Source organism: Octopus sinensis, linkage group LG3 (assembly GCF_006345805.1).
Source record: "Octopus sinensis linkage group LG3, ASM634580v1, whole genome shotgun sequence".
In the NCBI taxonomy this organism is placed as follows: domain Eukaryota; kingdom Metazoa; phylum Mollusca; class Cephalopoda; order Octopoda; family Octopodidae; genus Octopus; species Octopus sinensis.
This window is the reverse complement of record NC_042999.1, coordinates 155,803,267-155,830,643: the sequence shown is the minus strand read 5'-3', so window position 1 is coordinate 155,830,643 and position 27,377 is coordinate 155,803,267. Positions and strand designations below refer to the sequence as shown.

The window sequence follows — 27,377 nt, the reverse complement described above, 5'->3', positions numbered from 1 at the left end:
CAAACTTCTCACCACAGCCATCCCTGCACCTGTGTGTGTGTGTGTGTGTTGCAGGCTCTGAATTGATTAGATTAGTAACCACAATAGATTTCATGGTCAGACAGATAAATGATTGTAGTACTTGTCTTTCCTCTCTATAAAAGTCATCAGATTTAAACTCTTTGTAATGCTGCCCCTATCTCTAGCAGACCATTTTGATGTATTTTGAAAAACGATAGAAACTTGATCGGTTGATGTGTCATGTTATGAAGAGAATAACAGTTTGTAAAAAGCAGTGTTTTTCAGTCAAGGGAAGTGTTAGGGCATCTCTCGTCTCAATGTCTTGAACACTCCCAAGTTATCTGATTCTCATTGAAGGATACATACGAAATCTCATTGATGAGTAATGCAGATTAATGGTAAATGCAGTGGCAGTTCTGGATTACTAATGTATATGATTTGAAGGAAGCTCACTCAGTAAATAAGTGTAACTGGGGTTGATTGACAATGGCAGGGGTTGATAGATTTTTAATGAACTCTAAGAATATATTACATTATGGGCATCAAATTAGATAGAGAAAACAATTGAATAGCTTGGAATTGTATTTATCATTTGTATTCTCTATAACAAGGCATGAAATGCCAATAGAATGTAGATTGATCCTATTAGAAGACTAACCCAATGAAACCAACCACAAAATGTATTTCTAATGAAGCCAGGGTTAATATCTTTCTTGAAATATTTTTGGTTCTCCATCCCAACACTTTTTTTTTTTTAACCTTTTAAGCTGCCATTCCTAAGTCTTAATCCACGACGGAATTATAGGTATAGGCGTGGCTGAGTTAAGAAGTTTTCTTCCCAACCACACGGTTCCAGATTTGGTTTCACTGCATGGCACTTTGGACAGGAGTTTTCTACTATGTCTCTGGGCCAACCGAAGCCTTGTGAGTGGATTCAGTAGACGGGAACTGAAAGAAGATAGTCACATGTACGTATGTGTCTGTCTGTGTTTGCCCTGACCAGACCATACCACAAGAGGAAACATTGTTGGTGTGTTTCTCTCCCATAACTTCGCAGTTCAACAAAAGAGACCGATAGAATCCTTTCAACATTGATAGACTAAGTACCAGGCTTGAAATAAGCTCTGGGGTTTTGTTCAACTATTATTCCTCAAGGCAGTGCCCCAGCATGGCTGCAGTCTAATGACTGAAACAAGCGAAAGATAAAAGATGTGTGTGTGTGTGTTCTTGTTTGTTCCCAACCACTACTTAACAACCAGGCTTGGTTTGTTTACATCCCTGTAATTTCGTGGCTCAGCAAAAAGTATTGGGGGTCAATTAATTTGACTAACCTCTCTAGGATGGTGCTCCAGCATGGCCACAGTCTAAAAACTGAAACAAGTAGTGTGTGTGTCTTGCTGATATTTTTTACTTAAAAACTGGTTTATTTGATGAAATGATTTATGAATACAAACCGTTAAAGGGGAGGGCTTTGAGGTTAGTAATAGACGGGAGAAAAGAATTAATGAAAGGTGGGAGAGGAGGAGGTTAGAGTAATTTCAACTGTTTACAAATCTGGAATTATGACTTTTCTTTTTTCTATTCATTGATAGTAAAGCCCCTATGCATGCACACACACACGCACACTTTTTTTTCTATTGAGGATTTTTTAAAACTCCTGTATTTTCAAAGGAAGAAAAAAAAAAAACAATTTTAAAATCTATAAAAAAAAATTCAGTTCTTTATTTATTATTTTTTTGGTATGAAATTTAGTTATTTTTTAAATGTCTATATTTATCGGTGTTTTGACAAAGTGACTAAGGAAGCACATCCATTGAAATAGTCTTCCCATTACCTTAAGAAACCTATACAATGTTATGTATTTATGAGATATTGGAAGATGTTATTTTGGTGACAACTAAAGGAATCCAAAGGCAGTTATCCAAATAAATGCAGGATTCCATTCCTTGGTAGATTCTTCTACTTTGTGGTGCAGTGTCCTATATTCTTTTATATTAGGTTTGTTGAATTGAAGAGATTTAGAATTCATTAAAATAGACATGACTGTGTAGTTAACAAGTTCACTTCAAAACCATATGGTTCTTGGTTCAATCCCAAACTGCATCACCAGTAAATCCCTTAAATCAATGCCTTCCACTGTCTAATTCCTTGTGATGGAATTTGGTTGACAGATTGTACAAAAGCCACCATATGTATTTGTGTCTGTCTGTCTTGGTTGATCGATTGATTGATCCATATACATGTACATAATTTATATCAGACAAATGAGAAGTACTCAATAGGCGTAGGAGTGGCTTTGTGGTAAGTAGCTTGCTTACGAACCACATGGTTCCAGGTTCAGTCCCACTGCATGGCACCTTGGGCAAGTGTCTTCCACTATAGCCTTTGGCCATTCAAAGCCTTGTGAGTGAATTTGGTAGACGGAAACTGAAAGAAGCCCATTGTATATATGTATATATATATATATATATATATGTACGTGTGTGTATATGTTTGTCCCCCTCCAACATCGCTTGACAACCGATGCTGGTGTGTTTATGTCTCCGTAACTTAGCAGTTTGACAAAAGAGACCGATAGAATAAGTACTAGGCTTACAAAGAATAAGTCCTGGGGTCGATTTGCTCCACTAAAGGCAGTGCTCCAGCATGGCCACAGTCAAATGACTGAAACAAGTAAATTTTGTCTCCTGAGTTTCATTTCTGTATGTGTGACCTTCTCTTATGACTGCCAGATGAGCTGAATACACAAACATAGACCAATCAATTTATTTATTAACAGACAATGCTCTGTCGCATCCCTAAATTATAAACAAACTATTTTTAGAATTGGAGCCAGAATAAACATAATTTGTGACACAGCTCCGTGCACTATACATTTGTGAAACTCTGTGAAATTGCTCAAGTGTATTCCTGTATTTTAAAATATAGTTAAATTCTAATTAATTCTAATATATTCTCTGTGCAGTTTCACCATCATTTTTTTCCATTCTTCCACTTGTTTTGGATTAAGAGGATTTGGTAAACAGAAACTGAATGAAGCTCTTTGTGGGTCTTCATATTTCCTTGTATTGACATTGTGATAGTTGTAAATGAGTGTCACTGTCATATAAGCAGTGTCATTCATTTCTAATATTCTACAAAAGCATGTCTGGCCATGGAAGAAATATTTCCTTGCTGGGAAATAGGTGAGGCTTGGTTACAGGAAGGGCATCTGGTCATAGAATATTTGTCTCAATAAACTCTGTCCAACCCATGCCAGCTTCAAAAAGTGACAATTAAAAAGATAATGACCGCATGCATAATTATTTCTGAATAATCTAGACAAGTCCGCTCATATCTGAAGTGTCTTATATTATACAAAACACTAGTTAAACAGACACTAGTTCTAATTAATTCAGTAGCCGGAATAAAGGAGTCTCTGTTGTCAAATGGCCTGCTAGAAACAGCAGCCAAGTTTCCTAATTTCATTCTGCTGCCTTCAAAGTGGATGAATGCACTGGAAGTGGTACTGGACTTGATATTATATTAGCCGCTAGATATAACATTGAATTGATTAATTCAGTATTCGTTGTCAAATGGCCTGCTAGAAACAGCAGCCAAGTTTCCTAATTTCGTTTTGCTGCCTTCAAAATGGATGAATGCACTTAGCCGCTAGATATAACACTGGATTGATTAATTCAGTCTGTTTTTTTTGTTTGTTTGTTATTTATTTAGCAACTAATTAAATAATAAAACTCTAAATGTCATTAAGATCTCTCTTTGTCTTTTTTTATGTAAAAGGCATTGTTTGTTCTCTCTGTCTCTCTCAGCAATAATTAAACTTCTTTAGAAATCATTAACTATATTAGTATTGACCTTGATCTATTTAGCTATCTTCTTTCTGGCAAACTTCTGCTTTTATTTAATGTAGTAAATTTAATCTTATCTCTCACGCACACACACATATAGATTCTCATGATTGCTTGCTCTAACTCCTCTCCCTCATTTTTCATAAAATAGAAACTAATTCTAGTTTGGGAGCAGTTTCACTGGCATTTAGCCATTTTAAGAGACCATCTAAAGATTACATGCAGTATTTTTTTGTTTTTTTTTTACAGATCTACTGCACACATGCATAGTTTTATGTTGCATGTCAGAGTATTATGTGCTGAACCCTTTCAGAACCAACCTACCTTGGACCACCTGTTCTATGAAACAAGTCATGTTTTAAGTGATCTAAGTGGTTAGGGTGTCAGCACCATGATCGTAAGATTGTGGTTTCGATTCCTGTACCGGGCGACGCGTTGTGTTCTTGAGCAAAACACTTCATTTCCCGTTGCTCCAGTCCACTCAGCTGGCAAAAATGAGTAACGCTGCGATGGATTGGCATCCCATCCAGCTGGGGTACACATATGCCATAGAAACCGGGAAACCAGGCCCATCAGCCTGGCTAGGCTTTAAAAGGGCGCATCATAAGTACAATTTTGGATAGATTATGTTCCAAACTTAATGGTCAGTTTTATCTTCTGGAGGTCAATATCTCCAGGGAAGAAATCTCAGGTTGTCATAATTATGAAGAGAAAAGACAAGAGAAAATTTCAATCTCTTTATCTAGCAAAGTTCTCATGACTATTATTTGTAAATATTTTGTAAATTTAATCTGAAAATTTGGTTTTTGTTGTCTAACATTGTCTTTTTTTTTTTTTTAAATCAGGCTTCAAGAAGGGCATCAATATGGGGCTATCTTTTCATTGCTCCTGATTTGGACTTTGCCAATCCTTTGGATAAAACTAAAGTAAGTGTTTTTTAATTTATCATTGGTATTGCTTCCATTTATTAAGACATTGTACAGTATCCAATATCATGATGTTCATCATCATCATCATCATCGTTAGTGTCCGCTTTCCGTGCTGGTATGGGTTGGACGGTTCAACTGGGGTCTGGGAAGCCAGAAGGCTGCATCAGGCCCAGTCTGATCTGGCAATGTTTCTACGGCTGGATGCCCTTCCTAACGCCAACCACTCCATGAGTGCAGTGGGTGCTTTTTACGTGCCAGACGAAGCTGGCAAACGGCCACGATTGGATGGTGCTTTTTACGTGCCACCGGCATGGAGGCCAGGCGAAGCTGGCAATGGCCACGATCGGATGATGCTTTTTATGTGCCACCGGCACAGCAGCCAGTCGGGGCGGCGCTGACAACTGCCATGTTCGGATGGTTCTCTTATGTGCCACCGGCACTGATTGAAGATATTGTATCAAGTCACAACAAGGACCTCTGACAGACAGTACTTTACACAATATGCATGCAGTTTCAAGTTATGCCAATTTTTACAATTCACCTAGATTGTAGGGTATTTCTAAAGTTTCCAGATGTTTCTTCAGATTAGTTGGTATTGAACCCGATGCTCAAATGACAACAGACACAACCTTTATGTTTGACTCTCGTAGCTGCCACATCTTAGCGATCTCAATTCTCAGGTCTCCATATTTATCAACCAATGACTCTGAAGTTTCAGCTTGCACATCTACAGGCCCTTATTTATAAAAAATTGAAGTATCACATTATTACATCCTGGTTATATATATATATATATATAACTAATGTAGGAAAAAATTTTATCAATGGCCAGCGTATCAAAAAATACCTTTAAAGGTTAAATTTATAAATAACATAAAATAAGGGCAAAAGAAAAATTCTAATGGCAAAAAAGACAAAATTGTCAATAACCATTATAATTTAAGTGTCTCGAAACAAGCCAATAGAAATTTCTAAAAAAATCCGTTATTACCGTATTAGTCCCAATTTCGGGGTTAATTCATAAGAATTTTCCCTTCCTCAGCGATAAATATGTAAGACATAAATGAAATACTTACTCATACCCATGGAAAAGGCAAGCACTAAGTCCTGAGAAGACCTAAGTACCCCAAATATATCCATATATATATATATATAATCATTGTTTGACATTTGCCTTCTATGCTGGCATGGGTCATACATGCATACACACAGTGGCAGCATCATTTAATGTCCATTTTCCATGTTGGCTTGGGTTGCATGGTTTATCATGATCTGGCAAGCTGGAGAGCCACACCAGGCTCCAATTGTCTGCTTTAACATGGTTTCTATGTCTGGATGACCTTCCTAATGCCAACCACTTTACAGAGTGCAATGGGTGCTTTTTGCATTGCACCAAGTAACTTGCAAGACAAGCTCGTCCCCCCTCCTAAACTAGGGAAGTAGTAATAAGGGACAGAAAAGTGTTTTGCTTTAGAAGAAAGACATGACTTCCTCAGATGGAGAAGATAGGAAAGATGATGTGACAGAGAGAGAGCAGGGACCGTACACCCAAGTTATAGGGTGGTATGTATAGTGGGGTGGACCAAGGATATGAGAAAGTGGGTAGGTGGGGTAATTCATAACCTTTCAAAAGAGTGGAAGCTAGAGGTGGGGCATTTGTTTTTTTTCCATGCTGGCATGTTAGGTGAATGTATATCATAAGGCATTGCTTTACAGCCTTTCCTGTCTCAGATCCTTACCTATTTTGCATGTAGTGTATGGGGACACATGTTCACTCCATTTACTTTGCTACTTGCTTAATGTTACTAAGATATTGTATTTCACCCTAAACCTAAATACGAGTATATTTGGTTTTGGCCATTGGAACCTCAGATCTTTTTTGGGTTTTTTTCTACAGATACGCTTTTGAATTTCTTATCGTTGCTATTATGTTAAACTGTCGTATGTCCAAATTTGGCCAAATGCAGGTTTTTTCAATATTTATTTTTGCTTGCAATAGCCAGGGTCTTTTGGTCAAGCTCTCATATCTCCAGCTGCTTCAGGTGCCATGATATCAAAAATTGTCTAAGTGTAATACAATGGTTTTGGCTATGGAGATGGTGAAACTATTTTCTCATTTTCTGAAAAAGCAACGTTTTGGACTAAGAACACTTTTGTATAATAGCAATGTTATGAATTCTCCCACATACCCACTCTCCCAAATTCCTGGTTTAATCCACTTTACACACCACCCTATAACTTGGGTGTACAGCCCTGCCCTCTCTCTGTCACATCATCTTTCCTATCTTCATCTGAGAAAGCCAAGTCTTTCTTCTAATGCAAAACACTTCTGTCCCTCAGTACTACTCCCCTGGTTCAGGGGGTCTCGTCTTGCAAGTTGCTTGGTGACCTCACTGCTGTTGGTGCAATGCAAAAAAAAAAGAACCCATTGCACTCTGTAAAATGGTTGGCATTAGGAAGGTCATTCTGACATAGGAACCATGCCAAAGTAGAGTCAGAGCATGGTGCAGCTCTCCAGCTTGCCACCTCATGTTAAATGGTGCTGCTGCTGTGTAGTATTGATCGTCTGTATACTATCGATGCAGTGTGACATATATAGTTATTGGTATATTCTGTTAAGAATATAGTAGAGTACAGCATAAAGCTTGTCCACTGTCAGATTTCACCCTGTACTATCCAGTAGTAGTATTATACATACTTCTAAAAGTCAGTCTTTACTCTCTCCAATGCTACCAGGAACGCTACATCATTTGTGTGATGTGGAAAATATTCCATCAGTTTTGCACAAATGATGTTGGCATCAATTTTAAAATCCATCCAAAACTTGGCCCCCTGGCTATCCACCCACTACAAAAATCAAACTCAGTACACATAGCAACATGACATCACAACTACTTTACCTCAACCGGTCCAGCTCTCTTTAATACCATACCAAAATACGTCAAAAAGGAAACGGATCCCATAAAATTCAAAAGTCCACTGGACAAATTTCTTCAAATCCCAGACCAACCTCCTATATCTGGATATGGTCTCCAACAGTAATAACTCTTTGCCAGAGTGGGCCATGGCGCCCTATATATGACTAAAAGACTTCTCCAGGTGGTGCTATTAAGTTAGACATGGCCTAGGCCTATACTGGCCAAAACCTATCAAAGTTTGGTTGAGGGTGTTTCTTTACTGATGTAATTACACTATTAGCGTATCTCTGAAATATAGTTTTTGTTTAAGTTAAATATGAAAATAATGAATCATGTAAAATACCTTCGACCGTATTGAGCTAGTTTTGGAGTCATGAATTTACATGAAATTTTGATAGGTTTTAATTAAAATCGCAGCTTGTCTTAGAATTGGGGACAGGGGTGTTATTAGGTATGATAGTATCAGCTGTGACTTACCAATTCATTTGTTCTGAATTAGGTCACTAATTGCTCTACTTACCATAAGGCAAGCTCCTGAGGAAGTTTATATATATATATATATATATATATATATATATATATATATATATAATATATATATATTATATATATATATATATATATATTAATCAATATAGGGTGGCAAAAATTTTGTAGAATTTTTTTGCCACCAGCGGCCTAGTGGGAAAAAATTAAATAGTCATAGACCATTTTTAAGTTCAACATCACAATCAAGGAACGGCCATAATAGGCCATTCACCCACTAGAAATAACAGCCAAAGCTTCAACCGCAAATAAACATCAATTCCGTAAACCAGGAGAAAATTAAAAAACATATATATATATATATATATATAGTTCAGCCTCACTCTCTCGTCCTGGTGCGCCGGATCCAGTGGCAAGACAAAGTCAAGACGACTGGGGGTAGACCAAGATGCAGGAGCTGCCGGAAGGTGGCACGCATGGCGCAATCCAACCGCCTTAGGGGCTCCACTCCGGATTTTGGATGGCCATTGACTCATGAGAGAGTTCCTCTGCCCTTTGACAGGTTTTGTTTTTAGTCCTGCTGGGTGTCCAAATCACCCTCCTCACCAAGAAATCTTGGTGGGGTTGCCAGTTTAGTCGCCAACGACCCGACCATGTAACAGGTTGTACTGGGTTACATGTTACCAGTAGCTCGAAGCGGAGACCTGACACAAGAGTGAGGCTGATCCTGCGCAAGTCACCCTCACTATAATCCAAGTCACGCGCATGTCACGACATCATGACGCCATGACACCATCCCAAAGTCCTGTGGCGATGGGGAAACGGCGAAGTAGCAGGTGAGGATACACTGGGAGCTGCAGTCGTGAACCCACACACAGGCGGCTCAGGACATGTGGTCGCCCCTCACTGAACTGAGGCAGCAGTGGAGTCCGGCAGCCTCCTGAGTGACCGAGCAGCCCTCTTCAGGATCGCTCTGCTCGCCTCCCCAGCATGAGGACGGGGCTAGAAAAGGTTGCCCTAAACATAGCCTGCCTCACCTCACCCTGGTCAGCAAACCGCGGCTGGCGGGGATCCTTTCCAAGCGGTCGAAACAAAGAAAGAAGAAAACAAACAAAGGTGCTCACTTTCGCAACTTGGAACGTGAGAACTCTGCTTGACAACACCAAAGCGGACAGACCAGAGAGACGAACTGCCCTGGTGGCCAGAGAACTGAGCCGATACAGTGTCGATATTGCAGCACTGAGCGAGACCCGCCTTGCGGACAAAGGCCAGCTGACAGAGACAGGCGGCGGCTACACTTTCTTTTGGAGTGGTCGCAGCAGCGAAGAGCGTCGTGAGGCTGGTGTTGGTTTTGCCATTAAGTCAGTACACGTGCGGAAACTGGAAAGCCCCCCCGAGGGTATCAACGATCGGCTGATGAAGATGCAGCTCCCACTTGGAAACAAGACTAGTGCGACCATCATCAGTGCTTACGCCCCCACCATGACCAACCCTGAAGAAGTTAAGGACAGGTTCTATGAGGAACTCGACTCCCTCATCACGTCAGCCCAGCCTGGGAAGCTCATCCTCCTTGGGGATTTTAACGCCCGTGTCGGGACTGACCACCAAGCCTGGCATCGCGTACTGGGAAAGCAAGGAATCGGAAAGTGCAACAGCAACGGACAGCTCCTCCTGCGTGCGTGTGCCTCTCATGATCTTACCATCGCCAACACCTTGTTCCGTCTGCCAACATGCAACAAGACATCATGGATGCATCCACGCTCCAAACACTGGCATCTGATAGATTACGTCATCGTCAGGGCGAAAGACAGGCGGGACGTGAGACTGGTCAAAGCCATGTGCGGAGCTGACTGCTGGACGGACCATCGCCTCATCATCTCCAGGATGGATTTCTACATCCGACCTAAGAGAAGACCACAGGGTCAGAAAGTGACGAGGAAGCTTAACATCACGAAATTAAGGAACCAGCTGACTGCACAAGATCTCCAGTCACGTATGGACAGTAAGCTGTTGGACATTCGGAGTGACCAGTCCAGCATCGATGAGCAGTGGGAATCATTCAGGGATACGGTTCATTCCATCGCCCTTGAAACTCTGGGCCAAATTACGAGGAACCACCAGGACTGGTTCGACGAAAACGACCAGGAAATCCAAAAGCTCCTGGAAGAGAAACGCCGTCTGCTGCGGGCTCACCAAAATGACACCACCTGCACGGCAAAGAAGGCCGCTTTCAACAACATTCGCAGCACAGTCCAGGCTAAACTCCGCCTCATGCAAGATGCATGGTTAAGCGCCAAGGCGGATGAGATTCAGGGATACGCAGACAAACACGACACCAAGAAATTCTACGAGGCGCTGAAAGCTGTCTATGGACCGCAGTTCTCCTTTGGATCAACCCCCCTGCTCAGCTCAGATGGAACCTCACTCCTGACTAACAAGAGGCTGATCCTGGAGAGATGGGCGGAGCACTTCAACATCGTGCTCAACCGACCAGCCCAGATCAACGAGGAAGCCATCGCACGACTCCCCCAGGTGCCGACAAACCACGAGTTGGCTGTTCCCCCTGCAGTCGGGGAAGTGAGCAGAGCCATCAAAAAAATGTCCACCGGCAAGGCTCCAGGCTCTGACGCCATCCCTGCAGAGGTGTTCAAGTCGGGAGGCCCCACCATGATCAGTCAGCTCACCAGCCTGTTCCAGTCGATGTGGGACAGGGAACAACTCCCTCAAGATTTCCGGGATGCAACAATCGTCCACATTTATAAGCGGAAAGGAGATCGGCAGTCCTGCGACAACCACCGAGGTATTTCCCTCTTGTCCATAGCAGGCAAGATCCTGGCCCGGGTCCTGCTTGACCGCCTTCTGGAACACTTGGAGCAAGGCCTTCTCCCTGAGAGCCAGTGTGGCTTCCGTGCGGGTCGAGGGACCACTGACATGATATTCGCCGCCCGCCAGCTCCAGGAGAAATGCATGGAGCAGCACCTTGACCTCTGCATGACCTTTGTTGACCTCACCAAGGCCTTTGATACAGTCAGTCGGGAGGGACTATGGAAGGTCATGGGAAAATTTGGTTGCCCCAGCAAATTTATTGCAATTGTCCGCCAGTTCCACGACGGAATGACAGCCAGAATCCTTGAGGACGGCGACTCATCTGAAGCCTTCCAGGTGACCAACGGAGTCAGGCAGGGCTGTGTCCTGGCCCCAACACTGTTCAGCATCATGTTCTCGGCAATGATGTCCGACGCCTTTAGGGACTGCAAGTCCGGTATCAACATCAAGTACAGGACAGACGGGAAACTTTTCAATTCCAGGAGATTGCAGGCTGTCACAAAGGTGAGGAAGACAGTCGTCAGAGACTTTCTCTTTGCTGACGACTGCGCCCTTAATGCAATCGATGAGCAGGAGATGCAGCTCGAGATGGACAGGTTCTCATCAGCCTGTGACAACTTCGGTCTCACCATCAGTGCAAAGAAAACCGAAGTGATGTTTCAGCCAGCCCCCGGCAAACAATACCATGAGCCTCAGATAAGGGTGAACGGACGGATCTTACGAGTGGTGGAAAACTTCACCTGCCTGGGCAGCACTCTCTCCTGCAATGCCAACATAGATGCTGAACCATCAACAGAATCTCCAAGGCAAGCAGCGCGTTTGGGAGACTGCGAAAGAAAGTCTGGGAGCGGAGAGGAATCAGCCTCAACACCAAGCTGAAAGTCTACCGGGCAATCGTGCTTACCACTCTACTATACGGCTGCGAGACGTGGACTGCTTACCGAAGGCACGAGCACCAGATAAACCACTTCCATCTCAGGTGTCTTCGGAATCTCCTTCATATCCGCTGGCCGGACAAAGTCCCAGACACGGAAGTTCTGAAGCAGGCAGATCTCCCTAGCACCATCACAATCATGCGCAAGGCCCAGCTGAGATGGGCGGGCCACGTCTCCCGCATGTCCGACACTCGCATCCCAAAACAGCTCTTCTACGGTGAACTCGGCCAGGGCAGGCGCAAAGTCGGAGGGCAGAAAAAGCGCTACAAGGATAGTCTCAAGGTCTCTCTCAAAGACTTCTCCATCGGAACAGAGACCTGGGAGACACTTGCTGCCAACCGCTCATCCTGGCGCAGCGCAATCACCGTGGGAGCAGGGACAGCCGAGGAGGGACGGATTCGGTCAGCGGAGCAGAAACGTCAGATGCGTAAAGTCAGAGCCGCCTGCACCAGTAGCACTGCCCCTACCCACTTCTGCCCCACCTGTGGGAGGGGCTTCCTTGCCCGGATTGGCCTCACCAGCCACCTCCGGTCTCATGGCGGCAGTTCCATCAGATGATGTCAGTTGGTCATCTTCGAACCGAAGGACGAACATTATTATTATTATATATAGTTACTTGACCTACTAGAAGAAATAGGTAGTATTCTCTCAGATTACACCCTACCAACTTAAAAATGTATACAATTTTAGTCTTATCATTCTGACTTATCAACAATTTAAGTGTGGGAAATGGGCTGGCAGACTGACCTTGGGTTGAATAATAACACAGAACCTGTACTGGTGCCACATAAAATGTACCCAGTACACTCTGTAAAGTAACAACATTAAGAGGCATTAGGAGGGGCATCCAATCATAGAAATCATGCCAAAAATCATTGGAGCCTGGTGCAGCTCTCTGGTCTTCCCAGCCCCTGTCTAACTATCTGACCCATGCCAGCATGGGATACAGACATTAAATGATGTTGATGATGAGAACAAGTTGGATTCAGCCATTAAGTTTAGGGTCTTGATGGCATGCTGAAGACACCCTTTTTTTCTCTCAAATAAGAGAAATAAAGAAACATCAGAGGAAAAAAGTCTTCAACACCATTCCACATAATATCCCACTTTGCACCCTTCTATCTGCTGGCTTTTGACACTTTTGATAATTGTATTTATTTTTTTAAATTTTATTTAGTTTCAGCTCACAAGCTGTGGCCATGCTGGGGCACCGCCATTTATATAAATTTTAAAACCTCATGGCACCCCCTAACTGATGTCTACGATAATATAGACCAGTGGTTTTCAACTATTTCTTGCCCACGGATCCCTTAGATTCCGGTTTTACACTGGTGGACCCTCATGGCTATTTGATGTTTCAAAAAAGCCTTATATTTTTAGAATTAAATATTATTAGGAATTCCATAAAAAATTTAAATATTTGGTGTATCAAAGTATAAGCAATTTATTGCACATAAATTTTAACAAAACCCATCTTAGATAGATCCCTAAGGGTTATATGGACCTTGGTTGAGAGGTACTGCCCTAGGCTGTCACAACACCCCACATGGAAAGTTCCAGTTTATATCCTCTTAGTTTTACGGTTGAGCAAATCTCATCCCTTAAGTATGTATGTTTTAAGTCTAGTACTTGTTCTGTTAGTCCCTTTCACTGAATCGCTAAGTTATAGGACATAAACCAACAACACCAGTTATCAAGTGTGGTGGTAGGGGGGGACTCACACACACAGTTTCAGTATTTGGCCCAGGTCTATAGTGGAAGGCACTTACCCAAGGTGCTTTGCCGTGGAACTGAACTCGAAACCATGTGGTTGCAAAGTGAATTTGCCCACACAACCATGTGTTACCCCTTTGTTCAGAATCACATTGTCTAAAACTTTGTCATTCTGTTTCTAATTTCTAACACTGAAAGTCGTTACAGGTGTAATTATTCTAGTGATGGGGTTTATTATTTTCATAATACTTGTGGCATTTACTTTAAGCTTCCCCCTCAACTAGTAGATGGCTTCAATGACACTTTACAATAATAATAATAGTAATAATAATAATAATAATAGTTTACTAATCTAGTCTCTTCCCAGTGTTGTTGTTTGTAATGTTACATTTTGTGTGAGAAATTGGCTATTTTGCATTTCTAGTGACATTTGCAGAGTTTTTCAGAGTTTGTGATTAACATTTTCACTACTTAAAAAGAATTATTTCGATGTTGTTGAGTTCATTTTTAAAGTCATCCCTCATACACAAAGTAATTTATTTTCCCTGTATTTTAAGCTGATAGATGCAGGGGTGGCTGTGTGCTTAAGAAGTTTGCTTTCTAACCTCATGAATTCGGGTTCAGTCTCGCAGCATGGCACCTTAGGAAAATGTCTTCTATGGTTCTGAGCCACCTAATATCTTGTCAGACAATGTGGTAGATGGAAACCGAAAACTGTGTGTCATGTGCACACATGCATACATGTGTGTGCATTTAAGTGAAAGCACATGGCCTAGTAGTTAAGGCAGGGGTCTCCTAGGTGGTCAGTATCAACCCCTGGGGGTCAATGGGATTATTCAAAGGGTCGATAAATGCACATCTACCTAACTATTTTCTTGTACATGCCTGGGGGTTGATGAGAGGTCAAGGATTCCACGAAGGGGCTGATGGTCTAAAAAGTTTGGCAACCCCTGGATTAAGGTGTTGAACTCTGGATCGGTAAATTATAGTTTTGATTTCTGGACTGGACAGTACATTGTGTTCTTGAGCAAAACACTTCATGTTGCTCTGAGGGTGGGAGAGTGGCAGAATCGTTGGCATGTCAGCAGAGATACTTTACAGTATATCTTCCAGCTCTTTATATGCTGAGTTCAAATCCCACCTGCCTGGAGAAAGCAACTACACCTGTATTCATTCCAAGTCTAGTCATGGAAGCTGAAGTTCCTGTAATCTATTTAACAATAGGGGAGGGTATGGGCCCTCCCAGGTCAGAGAGAGAGACTGCTAGACCTGCTTAAGCACCGACCACTCCTAGACTAGATTAGTACGTGTGTGTGTATGCAAGAGTGGCTGTGTGGTAAGTAACTTGCTTACCAACCACATGGTTCTGGGTTCAGTTTCACTGTGTGGCACCTTGGGCAAGTGGATTTGGTAGACAGAAACTGAAAGAAGCTTGTTCATTATCATCATCATCGTTTAACGTCTGCTTGCCATGCTGGCATGGATTGGACAATTTGACTGAGGACTGGCAAACCAGATGGCTGCACCAGGCTCCAATCTGATCTGGCAGAGTTTCTACAGCTGGATGCCCTTCATAATGCCAACCACTCCAAGAGTGTAGTGGGTGCTTTTACATGCCACCTGTACAGCGGCACTGGCAATGACCTTGCTCGAATGTTTTTCCATGTGCCGTCAGTCTGTGTTTGTCCCCCAACCATTGCTTGACAACCGATGTTGATGTGTTTATGTCCCCATAACTTAGCAGTTCAGCAAAAGAGGCCGATTGAATAAGTACTAGGCTTACAAAAGAAGTCCTGGGGAGGGGGGGTTGATTTATTCGACTAAAGGTGGTGCTCCAGCATGGCCTCAGTCAAGTGATTGAAATAAAAGCATATATAGTCTGTGGAAACCACACCAAACCAGACTATGGAAGCTGGTGTAGCTCCTGGTCTTGCCAGTTCCTATCAAACCATCCAACCCATTCCTGTATGGAAAACAGACGTTAAATGATGTGAAAACACTTTGCCAAAGTGTTGTGTTGACAAGGATTGGTGCCAAGAGGGGTGTCTAGCTCTAGAAATCTCTGCTCCAATTTACTCTCATCTAATCCATGCTAGCATGGAAAAGTAGACATTAAAACACTGATGATATATTTTGTTTTTTATTTTTGGTTTTGTCAGTTATTCTTTTAGACACCAAATAAAACAATATACCATTTTTTTAACATTTTTTTTTAATCCCTCCACTTATTTGATTTAAAAGAATTTGATGTGAAGGAATTAAAACTCACCCAAGCTGAACTATTCATTAACTTCTAATTTAGTCACTTTGCTGTACTTTACTAGAGAAGCTGGAATCTCTGCAATGTTTTGTAACTTAGCCTATTTCAACAAAGTCTTTATAAAGTAACCCATCTACATTACCATAGCAGTGAAGTAGGAACGACTAGTTCTCTAATTTCTCTGGCAGTAGCACAGATTAATTAAAAATATCCATCAGCTAAAATTGATATATAAAGATTTTTTGGTATGAGTCAGCTGTAGTTCCATCCTTGTTTATCTAAACTTAAGGCTTTCCGCAAAAGCTTCTCTGCAGGAATTATTGCACAAACAGAAGGAAATGCTAGATTATGTCTTATCAAAAATTATGACCATTAATAATAGGTGCAGGCCTGGCTGTGTGATGAGAAGCTGGCTTCCCAACCACATGGTTCTGGGTTCATTCCCACTGCATGGCACCTTGGGCAAGGGTCTTCTGCTGTAGCTCTGGACTGACCAAAGCTTTGTGGGTGGATCTGTTGAATGGAAAGTGAAGGAATCCTGTTGTATGAGTGTGTGTGTGTGTGTGTGTGTGGCTTTGTGTCTGGCCCATGCTCTCCACTGTTTGACAAATGGTGTCGATGTGTTTATGTTTAAAAGGCGGCGAGCTGGCAGAAACGTTAGCACGCCAGGCGAAATGCTTAGCGGTATTTCGTCTGCGTTACGTTGTGAGTTCAAATCCCGCCGAGGTCGACTTTGCCTTTCATCCTTTCGGGGTCGATAAATTAAGTACCAGTTACGCACTGGGGTCGATGTAATCGACTTAATCCCTTTGTCTATCCTTGTTTGTCCCCTCTGTGTTTAGCCCCTTGTGGGTAATAAAGAAATAGGTGTTGATGTGTTTATGTTTCTGGAACTTGACAATTCAGTAAAATTGACTGATAGAATAAGTCTCGGGTTTAAAACAAATGAACAAGTACTGGGGTTGATTTGTTTGACTAAAATTCCTGCATGGCTGCAGTCTAATGACTGAAAGAAAAAAAGGATAAAGGCGGCGAGCTGGCAGAAGCATTAGCACACCGGGCGAAATGCTTAGCGGTATTTCGTCTGCCGTTACATTCTGAGTTCAAATTCTGCCGAGGTCGACTTTGCCTTTTATCCTTTCGGAGTCAATAAATTAAGTACCAGTTATGCACTGGGGTTGATGTAATTGACTTAATCCCTGTGTCTGTCCTTGTTTGTCCCCTCTATGTTTAGCCCCTTGTGGGCAATAAAGAAATAAGAAATAAAAGATTAGTGTAAAAATTTGATTCAGTTCTTTCCTGGTAGCAGCAGCAGCAGCATCAACAACTTAGTTCAAGCAGTGATATAAAGGTCAGGTGTTGGTGAGGCTCTGTGGTTAAGTTCATTTCACAATCCTGTAGTTTCAGGGTCAGTCCCATTGTGGGGTACCTTGATAAGTCGTTTATGTCAACCCTAACTGTGGGTGGATTTGTTAGATGGAGACTATATGAAGCTGGTGTGTGTGTGTGTGTGCACACACAAAGGTATGGTTGCCGTGTAATTGAGTAGCTTGCTTCCCAACCATGTGGTTTTCAGGTCAGTTCTACTGTGTGGTACCCTGGGTAATTATCGTATAGTTCCAGGCCTAGCAAAGCCTTGGGTGGATTTGGTAGACAGTAACTGAAAGGATCCCATTGTGTACGTATGTGTGTAATGTCAACATATACTCTTTCTCTTTTACTCTTTTACTTGTTTCAGTCATTTGACTGCGGCCATGCTGGAGCACCGCCTTTAGTCGAGCAAATCGACCCCGGGACTTATTCTTTGTAAGCCCAGTACTTATTCTATCGGTCTCTTTTGCCGAACCGCTAAGTGACGGGGACATAAACACACCAGCATCGGTTGTCAACCAATGCTAGGGGGACAAACACAGGCACACACACACCCATATAAACATATATATACATATATACGACAGGCTTCTTTCAGTTTCTGTCTACCAAATCCACTCACAAGGCATTGGTCGGTCCGGGGCTATAGCAGAAGACACTTGCCCAAGATGCCACGCAGTGGGACTGAACCCGGAACCATGTGGCTGGTTAGCAAGCTACTTACCACACAGCCACTCTCCTGCGCCTATATATATATAAAATATATGATGGCATTTCTTCATGTCTGAACATCATGGAAATGGTAAGCTCTCAGGTGGCTGTATAAACTGATCCTTAACAACAGGTGTGTGTGTGTGTGTGGCTGTATCTTGACATCACCTGGTGGTTGTAAATGAGCATCACTGTTATACAAGTGTTGTTCAATTCCAGTCTCATGAAAATATGTCTGGCTCTGGGGAAATATGACTTTTATTATATATTTTGAATAAAAGATTGATGACAAGAAGGGCATCTACCTGTAGAAAATCTACCTCAGCAAATTCTGTCCAACCCATGCAAGCATGGAAAGGTGAATGATGTTGAAGTGAGTCAGAGCTAAAAAAAAATTTAATGACGTATAATTAATTGCCATGGTTTCATTGTAAGAAATAAAACTCTTATATTTAATCCAGGCACTTAAATGGTTCTAATTAAAAGAATATAATTTTACTGGTGAAAGAATTGTGATCAGGTAACCTCTGATGGCACTACTCACAGAATAAAATATATTAAACAAAAAAATATTTTCACTTTACATATAAACTGTATATTTGCTTTCTTTATTAATTACCGTCTGTTTTCCATATTTAGTCCATTTGTTGTATTTACATGTAAGTCTAATAGCCAAGTGGATTAAGTATTGGCCTACTAACTTACAGCTTAGGAATTCAAACTTGTAGCAGTGTTAAACTCTCAAGAGAGCAGAATGGCAGCAGATTTCAAAGAGAAAGCCCCGCTCAGGCAAGTGTTCAGGTTCTTAACTACTTAGACTCTGAGGAGTCCAGGCCACATCCAGGTCATGACTCCTGGATGCCATTTGGATTTCGGAGACTTGTGCTTTTAAACTGCTTGGAGATCTCATCTAGTTGAAACCCTCTCTGCTGACTCAGCTTTCAAAATTACACTTAAAGAAGAAATAACGTTGGTTGCCATGGTAGCGGTAAAATGCCGACGCTTTCACAATGACTTCGAGTTACATATTAGAATATCAAAATTGCCTTCACACAGTTTGGAGGTCATTCTCGTTCCTCCTCAACCAGATCCAGCTGGAGCCTCTCTCTGTTGTCTCTGATATTGCCTTAGGTCCTGTTCTTCCTAGAGGCTGAGAGTGGTTTCATTAGATCATAAACAGATTTTCCCCCTCAAAAGCCTCTGGCTTCAACCTCTATGGCAAGAACCTTGACCTAGAAGTTGGCTTTGCTTAGTCTGTTGACCAGTCTGGCATATTTTTTTGTCTTTGAACACACGTGCTTCTATTCTATTTTCAAACAGCATGGCGAGTTCAATCAAAATCTGTTGCTTGAATGATCTGGAATGGAATACGATATCCGGCCTCAAGCCACCCTTCCTGATGATTTCTGGTGGTTTTGTTGATCCTGAAAGGTCTGCTGAGCACCTCCAGTCATCCCCACCACTCAGAAGACTCCATTCTCATACCCTGTAAGACATAGCTGTTTCTGGCCATGATTTTTCTGTTTCCTGTCATGTAAAATGTTGTTGGAAATCTTGGTTTTACACTTGCCAAACTTATGTGTATGATCTCTTTAACCCTTTAGTGTTCAGATTATTCTGTCAAATGTGATGTTTGTTTATTTAAAATGGTTTGAATTAATCATGCATTATCTTGTAGTTTAGAGATTTCAGTGATGTGATTTTTTAGTTTTAGAATGACATGGTAGGGCTGAGGCGAGAGCTGGTCAGTTTCAATATAAAACAGGTTAAATATTTTGGTCAGATATGGCCGGTTTGAATGCTAAAGGGTTAAGCACTTGATTGTGCCTCTACATGTATCTTCCTTGGGCTAGTGCCACTCTGCTGCAGCTCAGAACATGTTCCATTGTCTGCCTGCCCCAGCAGAATGGGTACTCAGGATTATCTGATTTGTCTCACTTCATTAGGTTCATATTCGTAGGCAGGAGATCAGAGATAGATCTGAGAACATGTTGTTGGCATATTTCTTTACTTTTTCCAGTATTTTCTTTTATGAGTTATGGTGAATAGATTTTAAATGGTATGGATGTGGTCGTTACCTGATATGGAATAGAATCATAACTAGGGTGAGATTAATCTCTTATCTACTTAATGCTAACTTTATGATCCCCTGTAGCTTGTGGAGGTATTACTGTGTTGTAATACAGACCCATGCAAGTTATATCAGTGTAGAATGCATGTGTGTGTATGTATGTATGCACAGGTGTGACTGTGTGATAAGTTTGCTTCCCAACCTCATGGGTTCCAGTTCAGTTCCACTGCATGGCACTTTGGGCAAGTGTCTTCTACTATAGCCTCAGGCTGACCAAAGCCTTCTTAGTGGATTTGGTAGATGGAAACTGAAAGGAGCCCATTACGTGTGTGTGTATATATATATATATGCATGTCCAGCCCATTTAAGAGTACCTTTGATGCATCGGGCAATATGATATGTTTGAGAAGACTTGTTGAGTCAAGTAAAACCAAAATCATAGCTGTGGCTAGTTCCCCGACTGGCTCCTCTTCCATTGGCACATAAAATGCATCATCTGAACATGATTGATGCCAAGCCCACCTGACTGGTGCCTGTGCCGGTGGCACATAAAAAGTACTCACTACACTTTTCAATAGTTGTCTACTGAAAAGGTTGCAAGACCCAACGAAAATTTTAGGAAAAATAAGCAAATGAGTGGAAACTGAACTGGTGAGTGTGTTAAATAACAAGGCACTAAAAGAGAATGACTCTCCTTGGACACAACATAATATACTTCAACACACAAACTCAAAGAATCTTGCAAACCAAATCCAAAAGCGAAGTGTGTGTATATATATATATATATATATAATCAATGATTAAGGGTATTATCAATTAATTATTAATTAATTTCACCAACTAGTGTTCAGTATGTAAAAGGACCATTCAAGGCGTATTCAAAATATTACGCTATATAATTAGGGCTCAGTAAAATAATTTACTTTGCCACATACTGAAATTTTTAGAAATAGCAGCCAAAAAGTTTCATTCGACTAATCTAGAAACGTGAGCGTTCTCAAATAATCTTTGTACATGTGATATTTTGGTGTTTTCCCTCCATATCTACGTGAATTATTTTTGAGTAAACACTATCTGGGAGACTTCTTAAAGTAGTAGAAATGGCTAAAAAAACTTTTTGGCTGCTATTTCTAAAAATTTCAGTATGTGGCAAAGTAAATTATTTTACTGAGCCCTAATTATATAACGTTATATATATACACACGCACACATATAATGGTCTTCAGTTTTTGTCTACCAAATTCTCTCAAAAGATATTGGTCAGCCCAGAGCTGTAGAAGACACTTGCCCAAGATGCCACACAGTGTGACTACCCGGAACCATATGGTTGGGAAGCAAGCATCTTAACCATACAGCCATTCTTAAAATGGCCACCATCTTTCTATAAATCTCAATTAATTTTGACTCACTTTCTGTTTGCTTTTATCTTTGTTTGCCTACGTCATTCCAAAACATCATTTCCTTCCTTAGAATCTGCATTTTTATTCCAAATCTGTCATAAAGTACCATACATCCATTATGTACATTCGTCTATCTTTCATACAAAACATCCCTTGTTAGTTCACAGAAATCTCTGAACTTGTCACAAACAACTATTTCCTTCTCAATTAATTTAACACATCTTATCTACAATCTCCAGAAAATACCATCAATTTAAAGGCTTTCTTTCACAAATAGTTTCATTGTTTACTGCTGATAAAAATGCCATTTCTTAATACATGGTGACCAGTAAATTTTGAAGTCTGCTTTTGCCACCAGGAGTAATCTCAGGAAGTATGGCATATCTTTTATCTTTTACTTGCTTCAGTCATTTGACCGTGGCCATGCTGGAGCACTGCATTTCAAGAATTTTTAGTCAAATGAATCAACCCCAGGACTTGCTTACCAATGACATGGTTCCGGGTTCATTCCCACTGCGTGGCACCTTGGGCAAGTGTCTTCTACTATAGCCTCAGGCATCGTATATATATATATATATATGTGTGTGTGTATATGTTTGTGAGTCTGTGTTTGTCCCCCTCCCCCCAACATCGCTTGATAACCGATGGTAGTGTGTTTACGTCCCCATAACTTAGTGGTTAGGCAAAAGACCCGATAGAATAAGTACTAGACTTCCAAAGAATGTCCTGGGGGTGATTTGTTTGACTAAAGGTGGTGCTCCAGCATGGCCACAGTCAAATGACTGAAACAAGTAAAGGAGTTAATGTTAAAGGAGGGGCCTGGCTTAGAGGTTGGGGCATTTGGCTCCTGATTGTAAGGCTGGGAGTTCAATTCCTGGTGGCACATTGTGTACTTGAGCAAGACGCTTCATTTCACGTTGCTTCTGTCTGCTCAGTTGCCAAAAATCAGTTGTGCCAGTATTTGAAAGGGCCAGACATGTCATATACTGTGTCATGCTAGATCTCCCTGAGAACTACATTAAGGGTACACGTCTGTGGAGTGCTCAGCCACTTGCACATTAATTTCATGAGCAGGATATTCCATTGACTGGATCAACTGAAACACTTGTCGGTTTAACCGATGGAGTGCCAGTTATTTTTCTTGTCTTTCTTTACATGTTATTTATGTTCTAGATTTTTCCTATAAAGAATTAGTATTTCTCAATTATATGGCTCCTCCCATAACCACTGCCATTGACTTCCTTTCCTTTTCCCCTATCCCTAATTCTTTCTATTTCAGTGTATGTAGTATTCCTTACTCATACTCATTGCCTGCCACCATGCCTTGTATGTGCATCATCCTGCAGCTCTTACACCCCTTTGCCTCTGTTTTACGAGTGGAGGCAATTGTTACAGAAATGCTTGTTTAACTAATTGAGAAATACCTGAGATAGAGGACAAATATTTAAATGGCTTCTAAAACTGTTGGTGCCAGTAGCAATCTGAAGAGAGAATCAAAGACTTTAAACCAAGGACAATAACAGAACAATGAGAACATTTCTCTTGAAATGTATTGTCTTTGAATTAATTTTGAAAATAACAAAGAATTTAGTAAAATAATTTTATCATTTTTAAGCTGGTGTTTGGAATATAAATTAGCATAGAATTTTGAGGGAAGGTTTTTAAGAACATTTCAAAACAGGAAGCTAGTATAAGACCAAGGTCAGTTTTAAGGAAGGTTGGTGTCAAAAGGATTAAATAAGGGCTTTTTTTTTTTTTTTTTTTCTTTTACTAGACATATAATTGACACAAGTATATTTCCTCCTCCACCCATATACAGCAGGTTGGATAGACCTCAGTCTTTTGAAAGTGCTGACATTGAGGGCTAATGACTCAGAATTGTTAGTGCTGTTGTTTTGTCTAGCTGAGGGTCAGCCTGACCTGTCAATCCTCATAGCCTGGAGACAATGAATGCCAAGAAAACACAGGATGGTGTCAAGAGTCAAACAGAAGAAGAAATGTGACTTTCCCTCCCACCACCAGTTAAAAGTTTTAAGCCCCAAAGCTATGGCTTCAAGAGAGAGAAAAAGAGAGAGTGTGTGTGTGTGCATGTGCTTTTGGTTGCTTAAACATGTGCTTGTGTTGGGAGAATTTGTTAATGCTGTCTGATAAAATACCTTCATTATCATCACCCTCCTCATCAGTTAATGTCTGTTTTCCATGCTGGCATGGGTTGGACGGTTTGACAGGAACTGACTGGTAAGGTTAGGACCCGCACCAAATTCCATTATCTGTTTTGGCATGGTTTCTGTGGCTGGCTGTCCTTCCTAATGCCAACTACTTTACAGTGTGTTGCACTGCGTGCTTCTTACATGGCACCATAGCTTGCAATATTAAGGTAGCGAGTTGGCAGAAATGTTAGCATGCTGAGCAAAATGCTTAGCGGTATTTCATCTGTTACATCCTTAGTTCAAATTCCACCAAGGTCAACTTTGCCTTTCATCCTTTCGGGGTTGATTAAATAAGTACCAGTTATGCACTGGGGTCGATGTAATCAACTTAACCCCTTTGTCTGTCCTTGTTTGTCCTCTCTGTTTAGCCCCTTGTGGGCAATAAAGAAATAAGAGATGCCATGCAGAAGATGACTGGTTCTTATTCTATTGGTCTCTTTTGTTGAACCACTAAGTTACAAGGACATAAACACACCAACACCAGTTGTTAATTGGTAGTGAGTGATAGGCATAAACACATGACAGTCTTCTTTCAGTTTCTGTCTACCAAATCCATTCACAAGGCTTTGGTTGGCCTGAGGCTATAATAGAAGACACCTACCCAAGGTGCCATGCAGTGGAACTGAACTCAGAACCATGTGGTTATGAAGCAAACTTCTTACCACACAGCCACACCTGTGCCTACCACACACACACACACAGTTTAATTTTCTCAGTCATCAATTAAATGATGTTTAATGGTTTAAGTCACGGAATATCAAGTTTTCTTTGAAAACAGTGTCTATAGATGATTACTCTGTGTGGTTTAGTCGTAACCTAATAACTAATAACTAGTCAGAGTAAAGTATAAATCTCACTATTTATGCTATAAATATCTCACTCCTAACTATTTTCATATTATTATATATTAATTAGAAATTGATATTTAATAACACTTATTTAACTTCTAAAATTACTCTACAAACAACTTATTAATCTATTACTTATGTGTGTATTTGTGTGTGTTGTTCACCACCATATGGGAAGATTTTGCTAAGAACAGCTTTAAAAGATTGGTTTGGTTAAGAACAAACATGATAAAAGCTTTAATAAGTAGTGTGTACTTGAAGTAGATTTTAATTAATACTTTTTAATGGAATTAAATCCTCAGTATTTTTGATTCCCAATCAAAAGTGCTAGTTCCTCTAAATAAACTTTTGACATTTAAACTGGTCACGTCAGATTCAAATATTCCTCATTTTATGTTCAGACTAACCAGATCTGGCCTCTAACACCTATCCTACAATGTCATTCTAGAAATAAACAATCATCATCATTGTTTAACATCCGCTTTCCATGCTAGCATGGGTTGGACGATTTGACTGAGGTCTGGCAAACCAGATGGCTGCACCAGACTCCAATCTGACTTGGCAAAGTTTCTACAGCTGGATGCCCTTCCTAACGCCAACCACTCCGAGAGTGTAGTAAGCGCTTTTACATGCCACCGGCACGAGGGCCTGTCAGGCGGTACTAGCAATGGCCACGCTTAAATGGTGCTTTTTATGTGCCACCTGCACAGGAGCCAGTTCAGCGACACTGGCAATGACCTCGCTCGAATGCTTTTTCACATGCCACCAGCACAAGTGTCAGTAAAGCGACACAGATAACTATCACACTCGAATAGTGCTTTTTACGTGTCATTGGCACAGAGGCCAGCTTGTTGCTCTGGCAACGATCTCACTCATATGGTACTCTTAGCGCTCCACTATAAAAATCTTGAAGCTATGAGATAATACTCTTTACTCTTTTTTACTCTTTTACTTGTTTCAGTCATTTGACTGCAGCCATGCTGGAGCACCGCCTTTAGTCGAGCAAATCGACCCCGCAACTTATTCTTTGTAAGCCCAGTACTTATTCTATCGGTCTCTTTTGCCAAACCGCTAAGTGACGGGGACGTAAACACACCAGCATCGGTTGTTAGGCAATGCTAGGGGGACAAACACAGACACACAAACACACACACATATATATATATATATATATATATATATATATATACGACAGGCTTCTTTCAGTTTCCGTCTACCAAATCCACTCACGAGGCATTGGTCGGACCGGGGCTATAGCAGAAGACACTTGCCCAAGATGCCACGCAGTGGGACTGAACCCGGAACCATGTGGCTGGTTAGCAAGCTACTTACCACACAGCCACTCCTGCATGATTAATTCACAGCCACTAATGCATGATTAATTCAAAACAATGTGAACCAATAGGCATTACATTTGACATTAATTTGAATGCTAAAGGGTTAAATGATCTTCCCTGTTAGTATCATGATTCTCAATGAGATTATTTCAACTTGTTTGTCCTGTATCGCGTGTTTCTCAACCACGTTAAACAAGCATTTCTTTTACAATTACCTCTACCTGTTTGTCTCTCCCTATAGATTTCTCTCTCTCTCACCTGTTGGTGATTGCAGTCTCTGCTGATTGATTTTTAAGTGGTCTCTCCTTTTTCTTCTCCCTTATCTGGCTTTAATATACAAGGCAGAAAGCTCACAGAATTGTTAGCAGATCAGGCAAAATGCTTAGTCGCGCTTCATCTGTCTTTGTTCTGAGCTGTTGAGGTTAACTTTGCTTTTCACCCTTTTGAGATTGAAAAAAATAACTGTTGATCACTAGAGTTGGTGTAATCAACTTACCCCTTTCACCCCTCCATTGTTGGCTTTGTGCCAAAATATGAAAGCAGATGCAAGAACATGTGACTCTTCATGGTCAATAATGTATCTGAATTCTGTAGCCCCAGATCTACTCTAGCTCAGCAAATCTATAATTTAAAACATTCCAATAATGAACACTCTGTCTTGTGATAAAGCTTTCATAAGACTGGCTACATTAACCATTGAGTTCTTTCATCATCATCATCATGATTTAACATCCATTTTCCATCCTGATATGGGTTGAATGGTTTGACTGAGGTCTGGAGAGCCAGCAGCTGCATCAAGCTCCAATCTGATCTGGCAAGGTTTCTACAGCTGGATGCCCTTCCTAACACCAACCACTCCAAGAGTGTAGTGGGTGCTTTTTACATGCTACTGTCACAGGAGCCAGTCAGGTGGGCCTGCTTTTTACATGCCACTGGCAGGGGAGCCAGTCAGGTGGCCCTGGCATGGATCACATTCGGATAGTGCTTTTTATGTGCCACCAGCACGGGAGCCAGTCAGAGATTATTGGCATTGGTCAGTGTCATGGTGGTCTAAATATAATCAAGATTTAAACCTAGAACTGTGAGCCATTGGTCTTCATTAATGTATTCTTAGTCTTTACTAACCGAGCATCTTCCACTGTTTTCACACCACCACCAAGATGGGAATAAACAATTATATGTACTTCAGTACATGAACAGTACTGTATTATGGTGGCTCATAAGGATGGAAGACAATGATGACCTTGGTAGGATTTGAACAAAGAATGGAAAGGGCCAGAACTAACAATATGATATATTAATTATTAGGTCCTCTTTGTAGTCACTCAAACTGCTAGAAATAGCTGTGAAATTTCTCTCAAATTCACATCTTAGAATCACAAGTATACAAATAGATGGGATGGCTACAACTGGATTTATAAGGTCTTCCTGGTCAAGGCTGACCTTAGGCTAAACAGCAACCCATAAAAGCAGCATAGATTTTAACCCTTTAGTGTTCACAATATTCTGCCAAA

The 27,377-nt window shown here is 41.2% G+C and overlaps 1 protein-coding gene across 7 annotated transcripts in view; it reads left to right on the top strand.

Moving 5' to 3' along the window:
* Nucleotides 1–27,377, top strand: part of LOC115209166 (putative leucine-rich repeat-containing protein DDB_G0290503) — a 260,054-nt gene that overhangs the window by 87,134 nt on the left and 145,543 nt on the right. For all 7 annotated transcript variants that reach the window (XM_036501511.1, XM_029777396.2, XM_036501513.1 and 4 more), the window contains exon 2: nt 4,694–4,774. In XM_036501511.1, the coding sequence (XP_036357404.1) occupies nt 4,694–4,774 (81 nt within the window). The remainder of the gene's footprint in view (nt 1–4,693; nt 4,775–27,377) is intronic.